The sequence below is a fragment of the Balaenoptera borealis genome (genome assembly GCF_965194805.1).
Source record: "Balaenoptera borealis genome assembly, chromosome: 15".
Taxonomy (NCBI): domain Eukaryota; kingdom Metazoa; phylum Chordata; class Mammalia; order Artiodactyla; family Balaenopteridae; genus Balaenoptera; species Balaenoptera borealis.
Genome location: NC_138871.1, coordinates 11,799,611 through 11,819,926, shown reverse-complemented (window position 1 = coordinate 11,819,926; position 20,316 = coordinate 11,799,611). Strand labels below are relative to the sequence as shown.

The 20,316-nt window shown below is 44.0% G+C and overlaps 1 protein-coding gene across 4 annotated transcripts in view; it reads right to left on the bottom strand.

Annotated features, from left to right (window-relative positions):
• Positions 1–543: 543 nt before the first annotated feature.
• TTL (tubulin tyrosine ligase) overlaps positions 544–20,316 on the bottom strand; it is a 37,274-nt gene continuing 17,501 nt past the window's right edge. For 2 of the 4 annotated variants that reach the window (XM_082357876.1, XM_082357878.1), the window contains 4 exons: positions 18,236–18,371; positions 16,952–17,221; positions 10,383–10,526; positions 544–3,996 (listed from right to left, as the gene is read on the bottom strand). In XM_082357876.1, the coding sequence (XP_082214002.1) occupies positions 3,882–3,996; positions 10,383–10,526; positions 16,952–17,221; positions 18,236–18,371 (665 nt within the window). In that variant the 3' untranslated portion in view covers positions 544–3,881. Of the gene's footprint in view, positions 3,997–10,382; positions 10,527–11,216; positions 11,290–16,951; positions 17,222–18,235; positions 18,372–20,316 lie in introns of those variants that run through there. The other 2 variants (XM_082357877.1, XM_082357879.1) reach the window with 2 other exon arrangements.

The window sequence follows — 20,316 nt, the reverse complement described above, 5'->3', positions numbered from 1 at the left end:
GTAAGGACTTCTTGAACTTCTAGCTATTTGGGGAAGGAACCTCACTTCAGAAGCCCGTCTACCTCCATGTTTAAAGCACACATAACTCCTTCACAACCAGGGGTCTCACCTCACAATCTGCAGCATGATTCAGACAACACACATGACATGTGAGACATGATGGACTGGATTTTGGCAGCTGAAATTGTTTCAATGCTTCACCCTGGAGCAGCTCATCACAGTTTCAAAGGACAATCTGTTGGCTTACGTATTGAGTAGCATTCTGGGGTCAGCAAACGATGGCCACATACGTGCTTGTTTTCGTATGGCCTGTGTGCTAAGTTTTTTTGGCTTTGTTTTAATATTTTTTAAGAGTCGGGGGAAAAAAAGAAGAATATGCAAAGGAGAACCAGTTTGGCTTGCAAAGCCTAGAATATTTACTACCTGGTCCTTTATAGAAAAAGTATGCCTACCTCTGGGTAACAGAATCATGCATTCAAATAACCAGTGATATCCTAGGACAGTCAACACTCACAATAAGATGACAGAACCAAAGGGCAAAGAAACGCTTGAAATATGATTCCTTTAATGCTCCAGGCATTTTAAACATTCATAAAATCGCCTCGTTTCAGAAGTCATTTCCTCTTAGGTACAGATTCTGTGTCCAGGATCAAGGATAGTTTTCTCCATGGCACCCATGTGCTGTGGGGACCCACTCTGGCATCTAGTCTTCTCTGGCAGAGTCCCCACCACCCACAGCAGGGCTGGATGCACCCCTGCTTGACACGACTTCAATTCTTAATGGCAACACCTTCTGTAGCATCACTGCTGCTTGCGGGTCCTGCGGATCCCATCCATTTCCAGCACTACCAGATGTCCCAAGTCTGGGATGATCACCCTGAGGCACTCGTGAAACATCACGTCAGCTGGTAAGTTCACCAGCACCTGCTCCACTGCATCAGACAGACACTGAGGCACTTCCACGTCCTGGGGAAGTGGAGTTTATAGTTACCACGGGAGTCCAGAGGGAGGGGAGGGGATTTTCTCTCAATAATTCATTTATAATCTTAACACATATTTAGCAGATTTATAAATTCATGTCTGTTTATATTTGCTGACAAGGCTTCACAAACTGTTTAAGTAGATGAAAGCACAGCTGAGTTTCCAAAGGCTGTGACGGGGAGCAAAGAAAAACCTGCTTGGACTGGCACTCGCTGTATCACGTCAACATCCGGTCATTCTTAAAGGAATGCCTAGCCTTCTAAAACGAATTTTTTAAAAAGCCCTAAACCTTATCTGATTCTTCCAAGGTAATAATGTGTTTGTCCTTCCTTCTCAAGCAGTGGTTCAAGGCATCGCAAAGCATGCCGATGCCTGAGGTTCTGACTTAATGGGTCAGGGGTGTGGGAGGGGGAAGATGTGGACACCAACATTCTTTAAAAGCTTCCCAAGTGATTCCAGCAAATAGCCAGCATTGAGAACCTTGGTACTAGAGGTTCTCCAGCCTTCCTAATCTCATGTGTCCTCACTAAATGCCCTTGAGGTAGTCGCTGGGTCAGGCAACGAGCTCTTCCGTGAGATAAGAAACTAAGGCACAGAGAGGTTCACGGGCTCCTCTGATGCTGTGCAGCCAACGACAGAGTCCAGATCAGAATCGACACCTCCAAAAAACACCACCTCCTTCCCCAGCAACTGGAGACACGAACACAGACTACAGGTATGAAGACTGACTGGGGGCGAGGCACGACCACCTGTGTCACGGATATCATGGAAGGATACGGAACAGTTCTGAGTCAACCATTCCACCTGATCAGAAATAAATGCATAAAATAGATACTTATTTGAAACCATGCGAGGAATGAAGCAGAATTTTCTCTTTAAAGCCTTCCTTCCCTCACATATATTGCTATTGATTCAGGTTTCTTAGAAAATCCATCAAGATCCACAGACTTCCTACACCTGGATTCTTAGCTCTGTCACCATAAGAGACACCGTAAGAGAAAATTCTCGAATGTCCCTGCAATTCAGGTCCAAAAGATCATTACAAATCTGCGTTCGCACGTGATAGCACTACAAACACCTCCAGGCTTTCCCCATCACCCTACACCTTCTACATAGGTGTGCACCTCACCACGATCTGCTCAGAAGCCCCCAGCACTAACCCATCAGCTGTGCTGGGCCTTCACAGTTCCCTTAACACTGTCTTATTTTGCTCTGGATGGAAACTTCATTATCTATATATTCTGGGTAACCACCCGCACGTTTATTTTGTAATTCCAAACACCCGGGAGGGCCGAGCCAGCTGGCCCTTCCTCCACTTCAGCCCGGACATAACATTTTCACATCCCACACGCACTGCTGCATCCATTGAATCATTTCCATCCTGATTCCTTTTTTCACTGTAAGCTCCCACATCTCATCATGTTTGAGGTGTTGCTTTTTCTTCTCTATGTAAAAAAAGTCGTCTCCCCTGGCTGCAGAACTGTTTTCTCGTGCCAAGTAGAGACGAATAACGGAGCACACACGTGCCAGAGGGAAGACCCCGCCGCGTCCTGGGGAGGAGGGAGCCTGTTCAGTGGGTCTGCTGTGATTCCCAGCGCACCGTTCACTCATCTTACACTGGACACAGATGGCATATGGGGCTTCCTCTCACTAGTGACATGGCCTCCTGGAAAGTCTGCAGAAAATTCGTCGATCCCGTGAGTAGAAACTACATCTAACGGGACACCGTTAACCTCTGCTGACTTAAGAGATGCTGAGTGCGGCTCTGAAACCGCATCTTCCCCATTTTAAGAGACTCTCCCACTCAGGCGAGACGCACACTGATTCAGAGCCTCTCCGTGATGTCGAGAGGCGTAGCAGACGGAGAATCTTCCCTGGAACAAAACCTGCCTGTCCAGCTCCCACAGAAGGTGCTAGAAGAGCAAGAAAAACAAAATGGGGAGGAGCCCCCTGGGGTGGAGGGGAGGGGAATTCTACCCTCTCCTGACCCCTGGAAGGGTTTTTACAAAAGTTAAATCCCCAAAAAATCAGAACTAAAGGGAACTTGGCCAAAGGGCATGTAGAATTCTGGTTAAAACAAAGAGAACTGAGAATCATATTTCAAAGACTCCCCGCCCACGCAACTATTAAGTAAAGCAGGACATTGTGTTTTTTCCTCTCTCATGCTTATTGGATGCTTACGGGTTTGCAGCAAACTTGCTGCTTGGTTTCTAAAACATGCAGAGAGCAGACTGAGAGCAGCGTTTGCTGTTCGGTGCCCAGCCCATGCCAACCCTGGCCAGTGACCAGCCAGATGCCATCAGGACCAGGACGAGCAAGCCCCCTGATGGCGAGGCAGCGTCCGCAGAGCCCAGCACCCAGGACAGTCGGTGCGCGCTTGTCCAGATGCCTGTGGGACTAGTGGGGGACACATTGGCAACCTCCCAAGTGCTCTCACATCCCGCCCCTGCCCCAGACAGGAGGCTGTAGCTGGGCACAGAGCTAAGGCACTAATGCAGCAGGTGGACAGACCCCCAACCAGATCCAACGGCTGCCACCCCGGGCAGGAGAGGCGCTGCTCACAGCACTACCTTAGGGTAAAAATCAGATTTTTCAAAGGATGAGAGCATAAAATAAGCACATCCCTGTTTTTTGCCCCTCAGAAGAATATTCTGCTCTCCCATTGGCAAAATTTGCTGCAGTTTTCGAATCTCAGTAGCAGTGCCAAGAGCTCCACCTGGGAACCCCTGGGCAACCAACCACTCCTTGGGGAAGCTGCCTTTTCTTCTTCCAGCACGTCTCTGCAGGTTGTCTCTCTTCCTCCTGTTTGGCGTGATGACGAGCAATTCGGACACTTCTCCTTCCCCCGGGGCAGGGCCCCCTCGTGCTTCCTCCGAGGCAGCTTCGAGCACCTCCCTCGGTCACAGCTTGATGAAGGCGGCCGGCTGGGACGGCTGCTGCTCCGAGTCGGGGGGCGGGAAGAGGCTGGCGATGGCTATGTCCACAATGCCCTGGCACAGCTCGGCATAGAGCTTCCTGAAACGGGTTCAGAGAGCTATTACTGAGGATGCTCATCAAAGCGCAAGCGAAAAGTCAATGCTTTTTTCACCAGGATCTGCCCTAGAAATTCCACCTCACGTTTCTAAGACTGGTGTCTGCTGACCATACAAATCCTGCAGGAGGTACTGCAGGAAGAGAAAGCAGCCACTCAACAGATATTTCTGGAAGGTCTTGCAGGTGAACAGACAAGACGGACTCCTGCTCTGACTTGAACTGCAGGGAAGACAGGCAATTCCAAAGAGAACGGGGCCGTCTTGCCTGTCGGGTGGGGGGACACCTGGAGGCGCAGGCTCTCCCCAGGGAAAGCGCCCACGCAGTGTGGCTGACAGGCCTTCAGGAAAGACTCCCCGCAGTGACAGCTCAGTCGAGACCTGCAGAGGGAATCACGTCGGACAGAGAATGGATGATGGGATAGGAAACAGGATGAAGGAGGGGGAGCCGGACACAAACAACGAGGGAGAGATGCGGACAGAAAGGAGGGGAGGGAGAAAGAGAGACTTGGGCGGGAGAGAAGAGGGGCAGTGCAAATGGAAGGAGTGGTACCCACTGAGGAGAGAGAACTCAGGGCATCTGGGGAACTGGACCATCGCAGTGCGAGGCTAGGGACAAGGCAGGGGCCAGGCCATGCAGGGTTCTGATGCCACGTGCAGGGGTCTGGACTTCAGCCAGAGGCAATGGAACCACCATAGCAGAAAAGCTAAGGAGGAAAACCTCCCATCCAGTCTCTTCAGAGGAGCGATGAGGCCCTCTAGCTCCCCACTCACTTATTGCCTATAGGATTTTGGCCCGTTTCACATGGCAGCACATGAGGCCCCAGAGCCAGCTCTCTCAGGACTGTCTCTAACACAGGGAAAAACCAGAGACATATGGTCCAAAGAGAAAACCCACATTTGGGATGATGCTCTAGACCTGATGTGCCTTCCCAACTCACTCAAGACACACTTGGAATCCAGGTGGCTGGAGCCAAGGGTAGGATCCCAGGCCAGCTCGACCTAGAGGAACAGAGGTCTTTACTGCCCTGATTTCCAGAAGATGCTATGTCCCAATCTCCATCAGGTAGGAAATCTTCACAACCGAATTCCCATCCCTCCTGATGCAATGGCAAATCTCTGCTATCATCCTCCCCATCGCAGAAACTTTCTCCCACCCCCCATCCCCTTCTACTGCCCTTGAAGCTGGAACTTGTATGTTCTAACCTCTTGTAAGGCTCTCTGGGAAGAAAGCACATGCAAAGCCATGCTTCCATTGTCTGTCTCAGGAAGTCCTAACTGCCAGCTGACCTTCATATTTCCTGCTGGATGTCTGTTCTTCCCTCTCTCCCCTCTCCACAGTCCCCCAGCCTCTGCCCCTTCTGTCTATGAATCAAGTCCCATTTTCAACAGTTTGGTGTGGCCACACCACTCAACCTCCCACTTCTGAAGGGATAGTGACCAGGAGGTCTGCAAGGGAGTGATAGCGGCTACTAAACTTGGGACTCGGCAAGTCACCAAGAGCCACAACGGTCAAAATACAAATACACTGTGTTTGGTGTTTCGTGATGCTTATCATTAGCCACCTCGGGAAGGCATTTCCCAAAGGGGATGCTGGGGGGAGGGGAGGACGCAGCTTCAACCTGGTCAACTCATATCTTCGATATTTCTGGTGTAGGAGGTACCTGACATACAGGCAAGAGTGGGCCTTTGAACATCCTGCTCGTTTTCATACGGCAAGATGAGTAAGTCCTATTTTAACATGTACACAACAATGGAAACTGTGGTTCCTGAATAAAGACTTTCCGGGATTTCCCTGGTGGCGTACTGGTTAAGAATCTGCCTGCCAATGCAGGGGACACAGTTTCGAGCCCTGGTCCAGGAGGATCCCACATGCCACGGAACAACTAAGCCCGGGCGCCACAACTACTGAGCCTGTGCTCTAGAGCCCGCAAGCCACAACTACTGAGCCTGCGTGCCACAACTACTGAAGCCCACGCACCTAGAGCCCATGCTCCGCAACAAGAGAAGCCACTGCAATGAGAAGCCCGCGCACTGCAACGAAGACCCAACACAGCCAAAAATAAATAAATAAATAATTTATTTATTTATTTAAAAAAAAAAAGACTTTCCTTTGACTACGCCGTCATGTCATCATCTCCATCGACCCTCTCCCCCCGTTCATCCTTTAGGAAGCAAGGACCCAAGAACACTCCCCACTCAAAATCATGCACCTAAAAGATAGAATCTGAGGGCCTTTCCCAGTGGTCCGGTGGTTGGGACTCCACACTTTCACTGCCGAGGGCCTGGGTTCAATCCCTGGTCGGGGAACTAAGATCCCACAATCCATGAGGCTCGGCCAAAAAAAAAAAAAAGATGGAATCTGTTTCTTTTCTATTACAGCAACTGTAACACAGTATGATTCATATAATAATTAACTGGGCAGTGTCTGTCTCCCTCCTCCAGTCGACTCCTTGAGGACACTCATTTTTACATGTTCCTAAAATCCCCGCTCTTTCCCTGGACCCCACTGCTCGCGTCAGGACCCTGAACCAAGGGAATCCAACAGGCAGTGAGTGGCTGTGTGGGAGCTGGTGAGATGGAGCCCAGAGAGGACAGTGAACCCTGATGCCCAGGGGTTTATCACCAGAGGCCTCTGTTGGGCTCCAGCATGACCTGGTCCTGCAAAGCACCTCAGAGAGCAGGTGAGCTTCCACCAGGTGGGTGGGTGCTACTGTTGGGGAAAGAGGTCAAAGCCATTACTCGACACTCCAAATGAACTAAGAAGTTGCTGTTTCTCTGCCCTCCCTAGCCTTCAATCCTTACGCGGAACAAAAGAGGCAGATTCACCTTTTCCAATCCAGAGACTGGAGGTCCACCCTTGAGCCAAAGCCCTTAAGAGCAATGGTAAATAAAGGGTCCAACCTCTACGGAAAGTGTTCAGTTATGAGGACCTGCACCACATTACCTGTATCTTGACCTAGGATAATTTATGCTTGGAATCAAAGAGCTACCCTGGAGAAAAAATGCTTAGTGAACATCTCATAAGCTTCAGGAATAAACTGAAACAGAATCACTTTCGCCCACAAGACAGTGGGATTATTTTATTACTTTCTTACCTTGTATACTTGAATGCCTGACTGCATTTTAGATTCTGGTCCTTGATTCACCATCAAGACATGATGGCATTCTTGTCTTTATACACTTAAAGCTGCCATTTAAACATTCCCAAAGCTCTTCACAGTAAGCAAACAGAACCTCCCTGCTCCCTGAAACCCCATCCTGGCTGATGTGTAAGTTTGGGCCTACTGATAAATAAATTCTATGCATTGAAGCACCAATGTCATTAGGGAGTATTAGGACGATAGAAAGATGTCTCTATGTAAATAAAACCTAAGCAAGTACTGAGTCAGGTGAGTAAGAGTGTTAACCAGGAACACACACTATGTCCATCCAACTACTATTTGCAGACTAGGATGTGCCAGGCACGGTGCTAGGTGCTGGGACTCCAAGGAGAACAAGAAAAACAAGGCTACTGCCCTCACGGTGCATACATTCTGTAAAGAAAACACAAGTGGGTTGATTTGACGGCAATTAGTATAATGAAGTAAACTACAAAGGCTCTGGCTGGAGAAAATCAAAGATAGGATTGTTCAAGACTTGTGGTTGCCAAGGGGAGGGGGGGAGGGAGGGATGGATTGGGAGTTTGGGGTTAGCAGATGCAAACTATTATATATAGAATGCATAAACAACAAGGTCCTACTGTAGAGCACAGGGAACTATATTCAATATCCTGGGATAAACCATAATGGAAAAGAATGAAACCATATGAAAAAGAATGTCTATATATGTATAACTGAATCACTTTGCTGCACAGCAGAAATTAACATAACATTGTAAATCAACTATACTTCAATAAAATAAATTTTTTAAAAAAGATGGGATTATTCAGGGAAGGCTTCCTGGAGATGCCGTTTTGACAGAGTAGGAGCAGCCCTGGTAAGACTGGGTCGGGGGGGAGGGTAAGAGCAAGCCAAAGGCCCCACAGCAGGTAAGCGTCATCAGGGAAACGACGCTCTGGGTGAGGCTGGAGAGGCAGGCGGGGGGCAGTAGCCGTGCAGGCGGAGGGGAGGCAGGTTTCGGTCCCAGGCGCAGGGGGAAGGCTAGAGAACAGCAGGGCCTGGTTTCCGTTTATCACTGGCTGCTCAGGGGAGAACGGACTCCACTGGGGCAAGAGCACGAGCGGGGACCCAGTCAGCAGGCTCTCTGCAAAAGCGAAGGTGGAGGACGGTGTTTGGGAGAGCAAGGGCAGCGGCGGGGGGCGCAGAGGGCTGGCGAGGCTGGAAGCAGAACTGACCGGGACAGAACCTGAGGGTAATGGAAAGGCGGGGGCAGGGTCTCGGGCTCAGCACCTGGAAAGAGGGGGGCTGGACGTTCAGTGAGATGGGCGACTCGGGGCGGGGGGGTGGTGCCTACTGGACATCCACACACATCCTTGCAGGACGCCGGGAAGACAGGTGCAGATACTGGCCGGGAACTCCGGGTTGCAACGTCATTTGCTGGTTTTAAAATCCTGGAGTGCGATATGGACTTGGCTGGGGACCTGGAAAGAACAGTTTCTGTGCAGCGGCTGGGATGGAAGCCAGCCTGGAGTGGACCAGAGCGTGGATGGGGACAGAGGACAAGGAGACAGCGTGTGCACATGTGGCTTCTCCAGAAGTGTGGCTGTGAAGGGAACGGGGAGGGTGTGGTCACGGGAGCAGGACGGGGCATCAGAGGAGCGCTTTTCTCAATCGCTGGGGAAATCTGCTGAGTACCACATGCTGGTGGGAACGATGCAGCAAAGAGGGAGAAAGCAGATGAGGAAGGCATCCTCATCCCGTCCTCTTGCCTGGAGGGAGGGGATCGCGTCCAGAGCACAAGGAAGGGACAAACCTCTGACAGGACGGACAGGAGAAGACGGACACCCCTGTGGACTTGGTGAAGGGAGGATGTGAAACTTTCTGCTCTCCTCCACCCCGGTCTCCTTAACTTTCCCTTCTCCTTCAGATCTCGGTTCCAAACATCACCTCCCAAGGGGACTTTTTGCTCAATTATGTTACCTTCTAACATCTTTTACCCTACGAAAGGGTGTGTCCCAGTTTGTAATCTATGTTTGTCTCCTCCTTTGTCTCGGCCAGTCTCCCTCCACTAAGGGCGGGGCCTGGGTCTCTCTACTCACGACGGTGACCCAGAGCCCAGTCCGGGGCCTGGCGGGTTAGGGGTATCTGACAAGTATCCGTTAGCTGCAGGCACGGATGAATGAGACGGAATCCCACCTGCCAGGTCGCAGCCACGAAGCAGGAGGCAAATGACAGAACTGCTTACGTGTTAACACCGCCCCTTGGAGGTGCAGGCCTTTTTCCTACGCCGTCGGAAGATCACCTCAATTTCTCCAAGACGTGGACGTGGGGAACCGTGAAAGGGTCTTGACACTAATGAATGTGGATCCTCAGAAGAACCAACAGCCTTTGAGGACGAAGTCCAAATGACTCCCTTACACGTAAGGCCTCCCACAGTGGGGCCCCAACTCACCTGTTCACCCTCCCCTTTCCTTACGCCCCGACACTCGTGCCACGCTGTAGCCAGACTCCTCCCAGGAGGAACAGAAGTTCCCCAAGGGCAGGGTCTGTTCATCAGTGCGTCCCCCCGAGAGGCTGGCCCAGAGCAAGGTCCCACTGGATTCTGGGCTCCCTCCCCCTTAGCGCACATGACACTCTCCTCTTACACCCCAGCCTCAGCTCCACCATGTCCATGGTACCTTCTCAGACCACTTGCTGCCCAGGGAGCCTCTGAACTCCTTGGTCGTCACTTTCTCCCTGACTCACAGGACGCGGCTGACTCATCACCTTGTCACAGGAGAGGGTCTCTGCTGGTATTACTAGCTTTGTTTAGAACTCTCACGGCATCCACCACCCACAGGTGCTAAGTGCTCAACACATACAGGGAGGAAAAGGGATCAGAAATGACTCAGCAAAGCCCCCTGCTGGCCGGGGTCCTCCCAAAGCCCTCCCGTCGCTGGTACAGCCTCCTTGACGGCACTCAAAGGGTCAGTGGTTACCTGTCCCAGGTAACGGGAGCTCACCACCTTGCCAAGACAGACTACTTCTGCTGCAGAACTAACTTCCCACATGTTTTAACCCAAACCCTTCTCTCCCAGGGACTCAAGGAGACTAGGACTTTGTGTATTTGCCTCCCACCCCCCCATTTTAAATTTTATTTTATTTTTAAATGCATTAAAAATTGTGCTAGTCTCCTCTGCTGCATGGACTTCAAACTGCATGAAATGCAGTAAATCTCATTTTAGATAAAAAACAAACAAACAGACAAAAACCCAGTGGTGTTCAGGCTTACTGAGCACAAGCAGGGGCGCCGTTGACCTCAATGAGCCAGACCTTCAGCTCCTCATCCACCATGAAGTCGAAGCCGAAGAGCTGGAAGCTCTGGTAAGGGAGGTGTCGGGTGCTGATGGCGGGCTCCACGCTCATGAGGCAGCTCCTGCAGGGCAGAGGGGGAGCTCACTGAGGATGGGGTGGTCCAGGGAGAAGGACCAGTGGGGGAGGTGCTTGGATGATTTTACGTCGAATGTGCTGATGAAAATTAGGCTTTGGCTTAATTCTCTTTTTTAAATGTATTACCAATAGATTATTCAAGATGATGTGACTTATTTGTTAGAAAACTCTGCCATCACTCTTGGTCTTACAAGTAGTGGCTGCTTTCCCAGCAAGTACTGAGTCACCGTGGTCCCTACAAATGTGGACTCCTCCAACAGATGGACTGCTGCCCCATTTGTTTATAATAAGCAAAACATGTCTACGTATTTTTGCTATATTAAAAAAATGGACCACCATTTAGTGATGAGCAGAATTTGCAAAAAGAATGCTGACTTCATTCATTTCTTTCACTAGCTCCAGTTCAAGTACCAAATAGTTGCTTTTAAAGCTTTATATAAGAAACAAGATATCGAAATGCAGAATAGGATTATTATTATGATCAACGACTGTTTGCAAAAATTGGAGGATTTTAGTGACACAGAAAAGTTGAAAGTGAATCTCAGAGACATAATGAAAAAGTACATGATGCCTGAGGTCAGGCTGCTGAAGCCAGAAGCTCGGACAAATTTTTTAACCTCTTTAAGCCAAGTGTTGACTTCACTGTCTGTAAAGTTGGGGTAAAAATAATACTTACTCCCAGTGCTGAGATGGTTCAATGACATAATTACATAAGGAACTTGGCATGACTTCTGGTAGCTAGGAAGCATCTAATAAATGTAAGCATATTTTATGAATTTATCATTAATTATGATAATCATGAATTTATTGTTTATGAATAATAAAGAACTGTTATCTAGTACAACCATCCCAGAAAAAACCTACGCCATTTCTGTTTTATGAAGCTCTTCACGGATTTTTCCCTCAACTAGATGTTGGGGCAAAATATTTACCTTAGTAAATGCAATATATGTTATGATGACTCTAAGATTACCAGAGATAGCTGTCCTTCTACACAGCTGTATATTTAGAAGGAAAAAGATGTGTCCTTAAAAAAAAAAAAAAAAAAAGAAGAAGAAGAAGAAGAAGAAATAGAAGGGGAGTTCGCTGGCGGTCCAGTGGTTAAGACTCCGCACTTCCAATGCAGAGGGCGCGGGTTTGATCCCTGGTCGGGGAACTAAGATCCCACGTGCCGTGTGGCCAAAAAGAAAAAAAAAAAAAGATGTGTCCTTATAAGTAGCTTTTTTTTTTTTTTTTTTAATTAATTAATTAATTTTTGGCTGTGTTGGGTCTTCGTTTCTGTGCAAGGGCTTTCTCTAGTTGCGGCAAGTGGGGGCCACTCCTCATTGCGGTGCGCGGGCCTCTCACTATCGCGGCCTCTCTTGTTGCGGAGCACAGGCTCCAGACGCGCAGGCTCAGTAGTTGTGGCTCACGGGCCTAGTTGCTCCGCGGCATGTGGGATCTTCCCAGACCAGGGCTCGAACCCGTGTCCCCTGCATCAGCAGGCAGATTCTCAACCACTGTGCCACCAGGGAAGCCCTATAAGTAGCTTTTGGCTTACGACTTTAAAAGAAGAACTGAGGCTTCTGTGAACTTGGCACCAGGGTCTTGCTCCCCTCAACCTCCCTCCACCCCAAGCATCAGTTTCCTTCTTTTTTTCTCGAAGAGGAAAAATTTTCTATAGATGCGTTTAAACCTTTAAAAATCACTTTGGACAGTTAGTCACTTAAGAACCAATTGGAATAAAAATTTCTTCTCCCATTCATCTCTAACCTGCAAGCCACATATCACATGTTTTTTCTATATTTCATCTCTATTCTACGAGAGAATACCCTTTTGTTTTTATTAAAATGCCCTTTAAAATATAACTAAGAAAAAAATTTTAATTTAATAGGTGCTCATGATAAAAAAAAAAAAACCAACAATACTGAAGGATAAAAATTGAAAGAAACATTACACTCCAACACTTATAGGAAAAACTGAAAGCCAGAACCAAATCAAAACAAAATATTTTTTTATCTGCTGGGAGTTCAAGTTAATAATTCACTTTAAAGAATTTTTTTTCATCATCAGGGACTTTATATAGTACATCTTTTTTTTTCAGCTGGAGTGGGAAGTTTGGGGGAAGCTAGCTGGGGAAAAAAAGAACATGAGAGCCGTGAGGTGCGTTAATAGCACCAAAGTAGCAACACTCTCTGAAGTGCACAGAACAATGAGGAGGAGGGGGTATAGCAAATATCAAATAAATCTTTTGCCTAAAATATGAATTCTTTCTTCAGTATACTTGACTTATCTGGTGTCAGAATTCTAACCACATATAATCCCTGAAGAAATGGAACTCTGAGCCCCGTAATTATTCTGCTAGACTCTGTGTAAGAATACATTAAGGAAAAAGGCTCAGTCATCATGACAGGGTGGTAACGACAGGGCAGATAAACAGACCACGGAACAGAATAGAGATCCCAGGAAGAGACTCTCACATAAACGGACACCTGATTTATAACAAAGGCACACCAAAACGCAGTGGGGAAAGGACAGTCATATGTACTAGTGACCTGGGGTCAATAGGATATACTTGTGGAAAAACATGACACTTGACATATAACAATTCAGATAGATTACAAGTCTAAAATATAAGAGGAAAACCCAGAGGTCCATCAACTCCAGAAGGGATAAACCGCGGAACATTCACACAATGGAATATGACATAGAAACGATATTGAAAAAAGCTGAACACAAAACAAGAAATATAGTATAGTTCCATTTACATAAAGTTTAAGAACAAGCAAAAGGAATCTATGGCATTAAAAGTCAGAAGAGTGGCTATCTTTGTCAGGGAGTATATATTTGAGGGAGCTCAAGGGTGTCTTTTGGGATGCTGTAAATGTTTTATATACTGATTTACATTATGATTAGGTGAATGTATGCATAATTAAAAACTCATTATGCTATGCATTTAAGATTTGTGAACTTTACTGTTTGCATGTGATACCTCAAAAAAAAAAATCTTTACTATTGCTATATACCTGAAACTAACACAACATTGTAAATCAACTATGCTTCAATTAAAAAAATAAAATTTAATTTAATTTAATTTAAAAATATTTACTAGATTTAATATGCTGTAATAAATGAATAATAACATTACAAAATTATTTCCAGGCATATTAAGAAACAGGACCAAGAGGGAAAAACAGACAACAGAAACAGACTTGTAAGTCAGGGGTTGGCAGAATTTTTCTACAAATGGCCAGATAGAATTATTTTAGGTTTTGCAGGCTATATACAGTCTCTGTTGCAAATTCTTCTATTTTTTTCACAACTGTTAAAAAATGTAAAAACCATTTTTAGTTCATGAGCTAAACAAAAACAGGCTGTGGGCCACATTTGGCCTGCAGGGTATAGTTTGCTGACCTCTGCTATAGGTAATCCAGGATTTGGAGTTATCAGACAAGGACATTAAAGAATTACCATTAATATGTTCAAGAAAATATAAACCATAAGTAGGAGAATTTCACAGAGAACTGTAATCTAAAAAAAAAAGAGTCAAATGGAAATTCTAGAATGAAAATGCACAATAACTAAAATCAAGAACTCAGATGTGTTTAACAGCTTTTAACTTTTTAAAAGCTATTAAAAACAGGTTTTAATAGCTGAAAAAAGAGATTAAAATGGCATACAAAATCCATAGGAGAAACGTGAGACAGTGAAAAGGATTAATATCCATGTAATTAGAGACTCATAAGGAAAGAAGGACCAGGACAAAAGCCATAACTGAAAAGATAATGGCATGAATATTCCAAAACTGATCAAAGATATCAAGCCACAGATTCAAAAAGCACCATGAAAACTGTGCAGGAATAAGTACCAGAAAAACTATACCCATCTTATAGTAGAATTTATAAAATCAACAAGAAAGAATCTTAAAAACAAAGAAAAGATACATTAAGAGCAATACTAAGATTTCAGCTGACCTAACAAACGATGGAAGCCACAAGATAATGGTATGACACCTTCAAAGTGCTAAGTAAGTTAATTGCTGATCTTTGTTTTCAGAGCAAATGTCTTTAAAAAATGATAAATATATTATCAAATAAATAAAAACTGAGATAAATCATCACCAGCAGACCTTACTTTAAAAGCACTAAAAATTAGTTTTGTAAGAATAAGGAAAATGATTCTAGACAAAAGCAAGGAAATGCAAGAAAAAAAGAGAAGCAACATAAAGGGTTAAAATGTATGGGGAAATCTAACAGGATATTAACTATACAAATAATAAAAATAATGACTTGTGATTTTAAAATATATGTAGCACTAATGACTACCCATATACTTACAATTCAATACCTTTAAACCCCCTCCTTGGGTCCCTCCTGCTTCCCCTCCAGAGTTAACCACTATTTTGAATTTTGTGTTTATCTTTACTTTGTTTCTGTCTAGATTTTTATCACATATGTACATTCCTCCAAATAATGTATTACTTAGTTTTGCTTGTTTTTCAATTTATATGAACAGGACCAATTTGTAATTTTTTGCTTGACATTATATTTGTATAACTCCAGTGAAAAAAATCCTTCAGGAATAAGGTAAAATAAAGACATTCTCGGATGATGGAAAATTAAGAGGACTTATCACCAGCAGAACTGCTCTAAAAGAAATGCTGAAGTCTGAAGGGAAATGAAACTTGGAACTTTAGGACCGAAGGAAGAGCAAAGGAAATTGCAAATATCTGGGTAAATGTAAAAGAATATTTCTCTCCCTTTATATTTAAAGTGGGTTTCTCGTAGAGAGCATACGGTTTGGTCTTTTTTTTTTTTTTTAATCCAACCTGACAATCTATCATATATTAAGCATGTATATAATAAACCCTGGAGTAACCACTAAAACAAACAAACAAACAAAAATACAAAGAGATATAGCCAAATATTCAATGGAAAAACTAAAATGGAACTCTAAAAAAGTTCAAATAATTCAAAAGAAGGCAGGAAACAGGGAAATGAAAAACAAACAAACAAAAAAGAAGGGACAAACAGACAGCGAATAATAAAATGGTAGACGTAAATCCCATCAAGTCAGTAATTACTTTAAATTTAAATGGTATAAACACAACAATTAAAAAACAGAGATGATGATGAATTGGGCAATTGGGATTGACATGTATACACTGATGTGTATAAAACTGATGACTAATAAGAACCTGCTGTATAAAAAAATAAATAAAATAAAATACAAAAATTAAAAAAAAAAAAAACAGAGATGATATATCGGATTAAAAGCAAAAGAAAACAAAATCCAATGATACGATGTCTACCAAAAGCCCATTTTAAATATAGAATAGAATAGAGAAGAAGGGTTAAGGGATGGAAAGAGACATACCATTAATCAAAAGAAAGCTGGAGTGGCTATATTAACATCAGACAAAATATACTTCAAAATAAGAAATATTACCAGAGATAAAGAAAGAAACTACATAATGATAAAGAGGTCAATTCCCCTCAACGAGATAACAATTCTAAATGTATATGCACCTGACAACAGGTCTTCAAAATGTACAAAGCAAAAACCTAATAAAACTAAAAGGAGGGACTTCCCTGGTGGCGCGGTGGTTAAGAATCCGCCTGCCAATGCAGGGGACACGGGTTCGAGCCCTGGTCCAGGAAGATCCCACATGCTGCAGAGCAACTAAGTCCGTGAGCCACAACTACTGAGCCTGCGCTCCAGAGCCCGAGAGCCACAACTACTGAAGCCCACGCACCTAGAGCCCGTGCTCCACAAGAGAAGCCACCGCAATGAGAAGCCCGCGCACCACAATGAAGCATAGCCCCTGCTCGCCACAACTAAAGAAAGCCCACGTGCAGCAACAAAGACCCAACGCAGCAAAAAATTTTTAAAAATAAAATGAAAACAAAAACATGACATAGCAAAATCTGTGGGATGCAGCTAATGAGTACTTATAAGAAAACTGATGGCCTTAAATGCTTATATTTTTTAAAAAACTAAATCTCTCCAATCAATGATCTAACCTTGCACTTTAAGGAAACTAGAAAAAGAAAAGCAAATCAAACCTCCCAAAAGCAGAAGGATGAAAATAATTAAGAACATAAATCAAAGAAACTGAAAACAGAAACAACAAAGAAAATCTATAAAGCCAAAAGCTGACTTTTAGAAGAGATGAATAAAATTGATAAGCCTCTAACCAATCTGTCCAAGTGAAAGACAGAAGATATAAATTACCAACATGAGGTAATTACCAACAGAAGGATTAAAAAAAGTGACAGCATTACAGATCCTATAGATATTAAAAGGATAATAAAGGGATATAACAAATAATTTTTGTTCTTAGACAATGTAAATGGAATAATTCCTTGAAAGGCACAAACTCCCAAAGCTCCTTTAAGACACATTTAACCAAAAGAGATATGAATAAGTTACCTTATTATATGTTTGATTTGTAGTAAGATACTACTTTCCAGGGTGATGTTCAAAGCACTTGTTAGGTACCGATTGAACTCCTCAAAGAACATTTCGTTCCCTTCTTCATACTTCCCATAGTTCTTTGAGTACTCCTTTTGAATGCAGTGATTAGTCAAATGGCAAGTTTTATCTTGGAAATTATCCACATGATACGGTTCTGAAGCAGTCCGAAGTACACCCTCTCTATAGAGGTAGATATTATACTGATGATCCACCAAGACCCAGCTTCTGCAAGTCAATAAAATATTCAAGTTACCCAAAGTTTCTGCATATTATATATATCATCCCCACACCTTGATCTTTCTGGGAGGTAACAGAGGAAGGAGGTATGTTCTAAAACGATACGAGGCAAGCCGTAACAACATTGTAAAGCAACTATACTCCAAAAAAAATTAATTAAAAAAAAAATATACAAGGCAAGCCATGACAGCGAGCCAAGATAGTGGCTTATCACCATAACGAGGCAAAGAAAACATTTCACCATAACTGACAAGGAGACTTTGATCCATTCAAAAGATACAGCATTTCGAAGAGATCTGAGTGGCTTGGTTTTTACGGTTAATCTATGAAACCTCCAGTTGCCATGTTTGCTCTTTTAGTAATCTTAAGAAGACTTTCTGCTGAAGCTGGTCTGACAGCACTGGTGTTCGAGAAGCAGCAAGTCAATGTGAAGGCACCTAAGTGACAAAGAGTCCTGGATGGGGAGATGACAGTAAGGCTCAGGGCAAGCTGGGGCAGGGCCTTCAGCTTTTGAAAGCACCATGCAACCGCCTTCTCCTTGCAGGTCCTCTGCTCGGAAAGGTAAAGTCCAAACCCCCGAGGTGTGTTCATGAAAACCTGAAAAAGCGGGACACTGATAATCAAGTGAGGACAGGCTCTTTGGCAGGATCCCATGAGCTGCTGTGACTGTATTGTGTTCTATGTATGTCTCTCTGCTTCTTTCATAAAGCAAGCCCCACACACTGATATCCTTTCTTTGGATCCACAAGTCATCTTCATTAAAGAGAATATTTAAAAAAAAAAGAAAAGAAAAGAAAATTCATCATCTCAATAACACTTTCTAGAAAGACAAGACAAAGAGTGAAAGAAAAACAGAAGCTCGGTTCTGTTCAGCCGCACTCAACTCGGGGAACATTAAACGAAGTCCAGTACTTCTCTAGAGTCCACGTCACCCTCCTCATCACACACCACTGCAGTTTTTCCAGATTTGTAAAACAAAAACTGCAGACACGGAAGCATTACCGGATGTCAAACTTGCGATGACCTGGTTCCAGAAGCAGCGGGCGCTCAAGGTATTTCTGGATCACGTGCACCTGGCCCTGGTTGTCTATGAAATCCAGCAGCTCCGCAGCGTCCGAGGAGATGAGGATGCCTTCACCTAACAGGGCAAAAGCAAACCGTAATCAGTCCAGTTCGTCCCAAGAGGAAAAGCTCTGTGCAAAGCCAGAAAGGAAATTCTGACAGCGGGTAGAAACCGACAGGAGGCTGTTACTGGCCGACTCGCTTTTCGTTCTCCATCCTTTCCCTCCTTCCATCTCTCTCACTCTCCCCTCTCCCCACAAAAGCACCAGGGTTATCCAACCCTCTCTCCATGTAGGATTGTAAACACTGTCGTGGCAGGCTCCATGAAATTTCATTCTTATGGATATTCGAAGGGTCTAAGCACCATAAATAAAGGCCGCTCTACTTTTGGTCACTGGCTACCGTAGTAAAGGCTGTATGCTGCTTATGACCAATAAACCGACTGGAAACACTATATCTAGTAGAAACATCAGGAGGTTAGGGCATAAAGACAAATGTACAAGAACATTCCTGCAGCGTTGTATTAGAAAAAACTGGTTACATTCAAAGTGTCCATCAACCTAGAGATTGTCATACTGAGTGAAGTAAGTCAGAGAAAGAGAAATATCATATGATATCGCTTGTATGTGGAATCTAAAAAAATGGTACAAATGAACTTATTTACAAAACAGAAACAGAGTCACAGATGTATAAAACAATCTTATGGTTACCAGGGGTGAAAGGGCAGGGGGAGGGATAAATTGGGAGATTGGGATTGACATATACACACTGCTATATATAAAATAGATAACTAATAAGGACCTACTATATAGCACAGAGAACTCTACTCAGTACTCTGTAATGGCCTATATGGGAAAATAATCTAAAAAAGAGTGGATATATGTATATGCATAACTGATTCATTTTGCTGTACAGCAGAAACTAACACATTTTATTTATTTATTTTTTTTACAATTTATTTTGACTGGGCTGGGTCTTCGTTGTGGCACATGGGCTTAGTTCCCTGACCAGGGATCGAACCCGGGCCCCCTGCCTTGGGAGCTCGGAGTCTTAACCACTGGACCACCAAGGAAGTCCTTAACACAGCATTTTAAACCAACTATACTCCAATAAAAATTTTTTTAAAAGTGTGGATATATGTATATGTATAACTGATTCACTTTGCTGTACACCTGAAACTAACACAACATTGTAAATCAACTATACTCTAATATAAAGTGTCCATCAATATTAGATAAATGATGCAATATCTTTTTAAACAGCTTTGAGATATTTTTTATATCCTACAAAATTCACCCTTTTAAAGTGTAAAATTCAATGGTGTTTGGTATATTCAAGAGGTTTGCAACCATCACTACAATCTAATTTTAGGACATTTTCTTCACCTCCCCCCAAAGCATACCCACCAAGCAGTTACTCCCCATTCCTTCCTCACACTAGCTCCTGAGGACTACTAACCTACTTTCTGTCTCTATGGGTTTGCCTATTCTAGATGCTTCATATAAGTGGAAACACACAATATGTGGCCCTTTCTGGTCCGGCTTCTTTCATTAACATAGCGTTTTTAAGCTTCACCCATGTTATAGCATGTGTCAATATGCCATTCCACCTTCCTATGACTAAATATTCCATTGTATGGATATACCACATTTTGTTCAATCAATTGATGGACATTTGGGTTGTTTCCACTCTTGTTTGGCTCTTTTTTAAAAATTTTATATTAGCGTATAGTTGACCTACAATGTTGTGTTAGTTTCAGGTGTACAGCAAAGTTATTCAGTTATACATATACACATATCTTTGGCTCATGAATAATGCTGCTATGAAGATGTGCATTGCAGTTTTCGTGTGGATGTATGTTTTCAACTCTTTTGGAAATATACCTAGGAGTGGAATTGTTGGTCATATGGTAACTGTTTAACTTTTTAAGGAACTACCAAACTGTTTTCCAAAATAGTTTGGTAATGGCTGTACCATTTTACATTCCCATAAGCAAAGGGCAAGAGCTCCATTTCTTCACA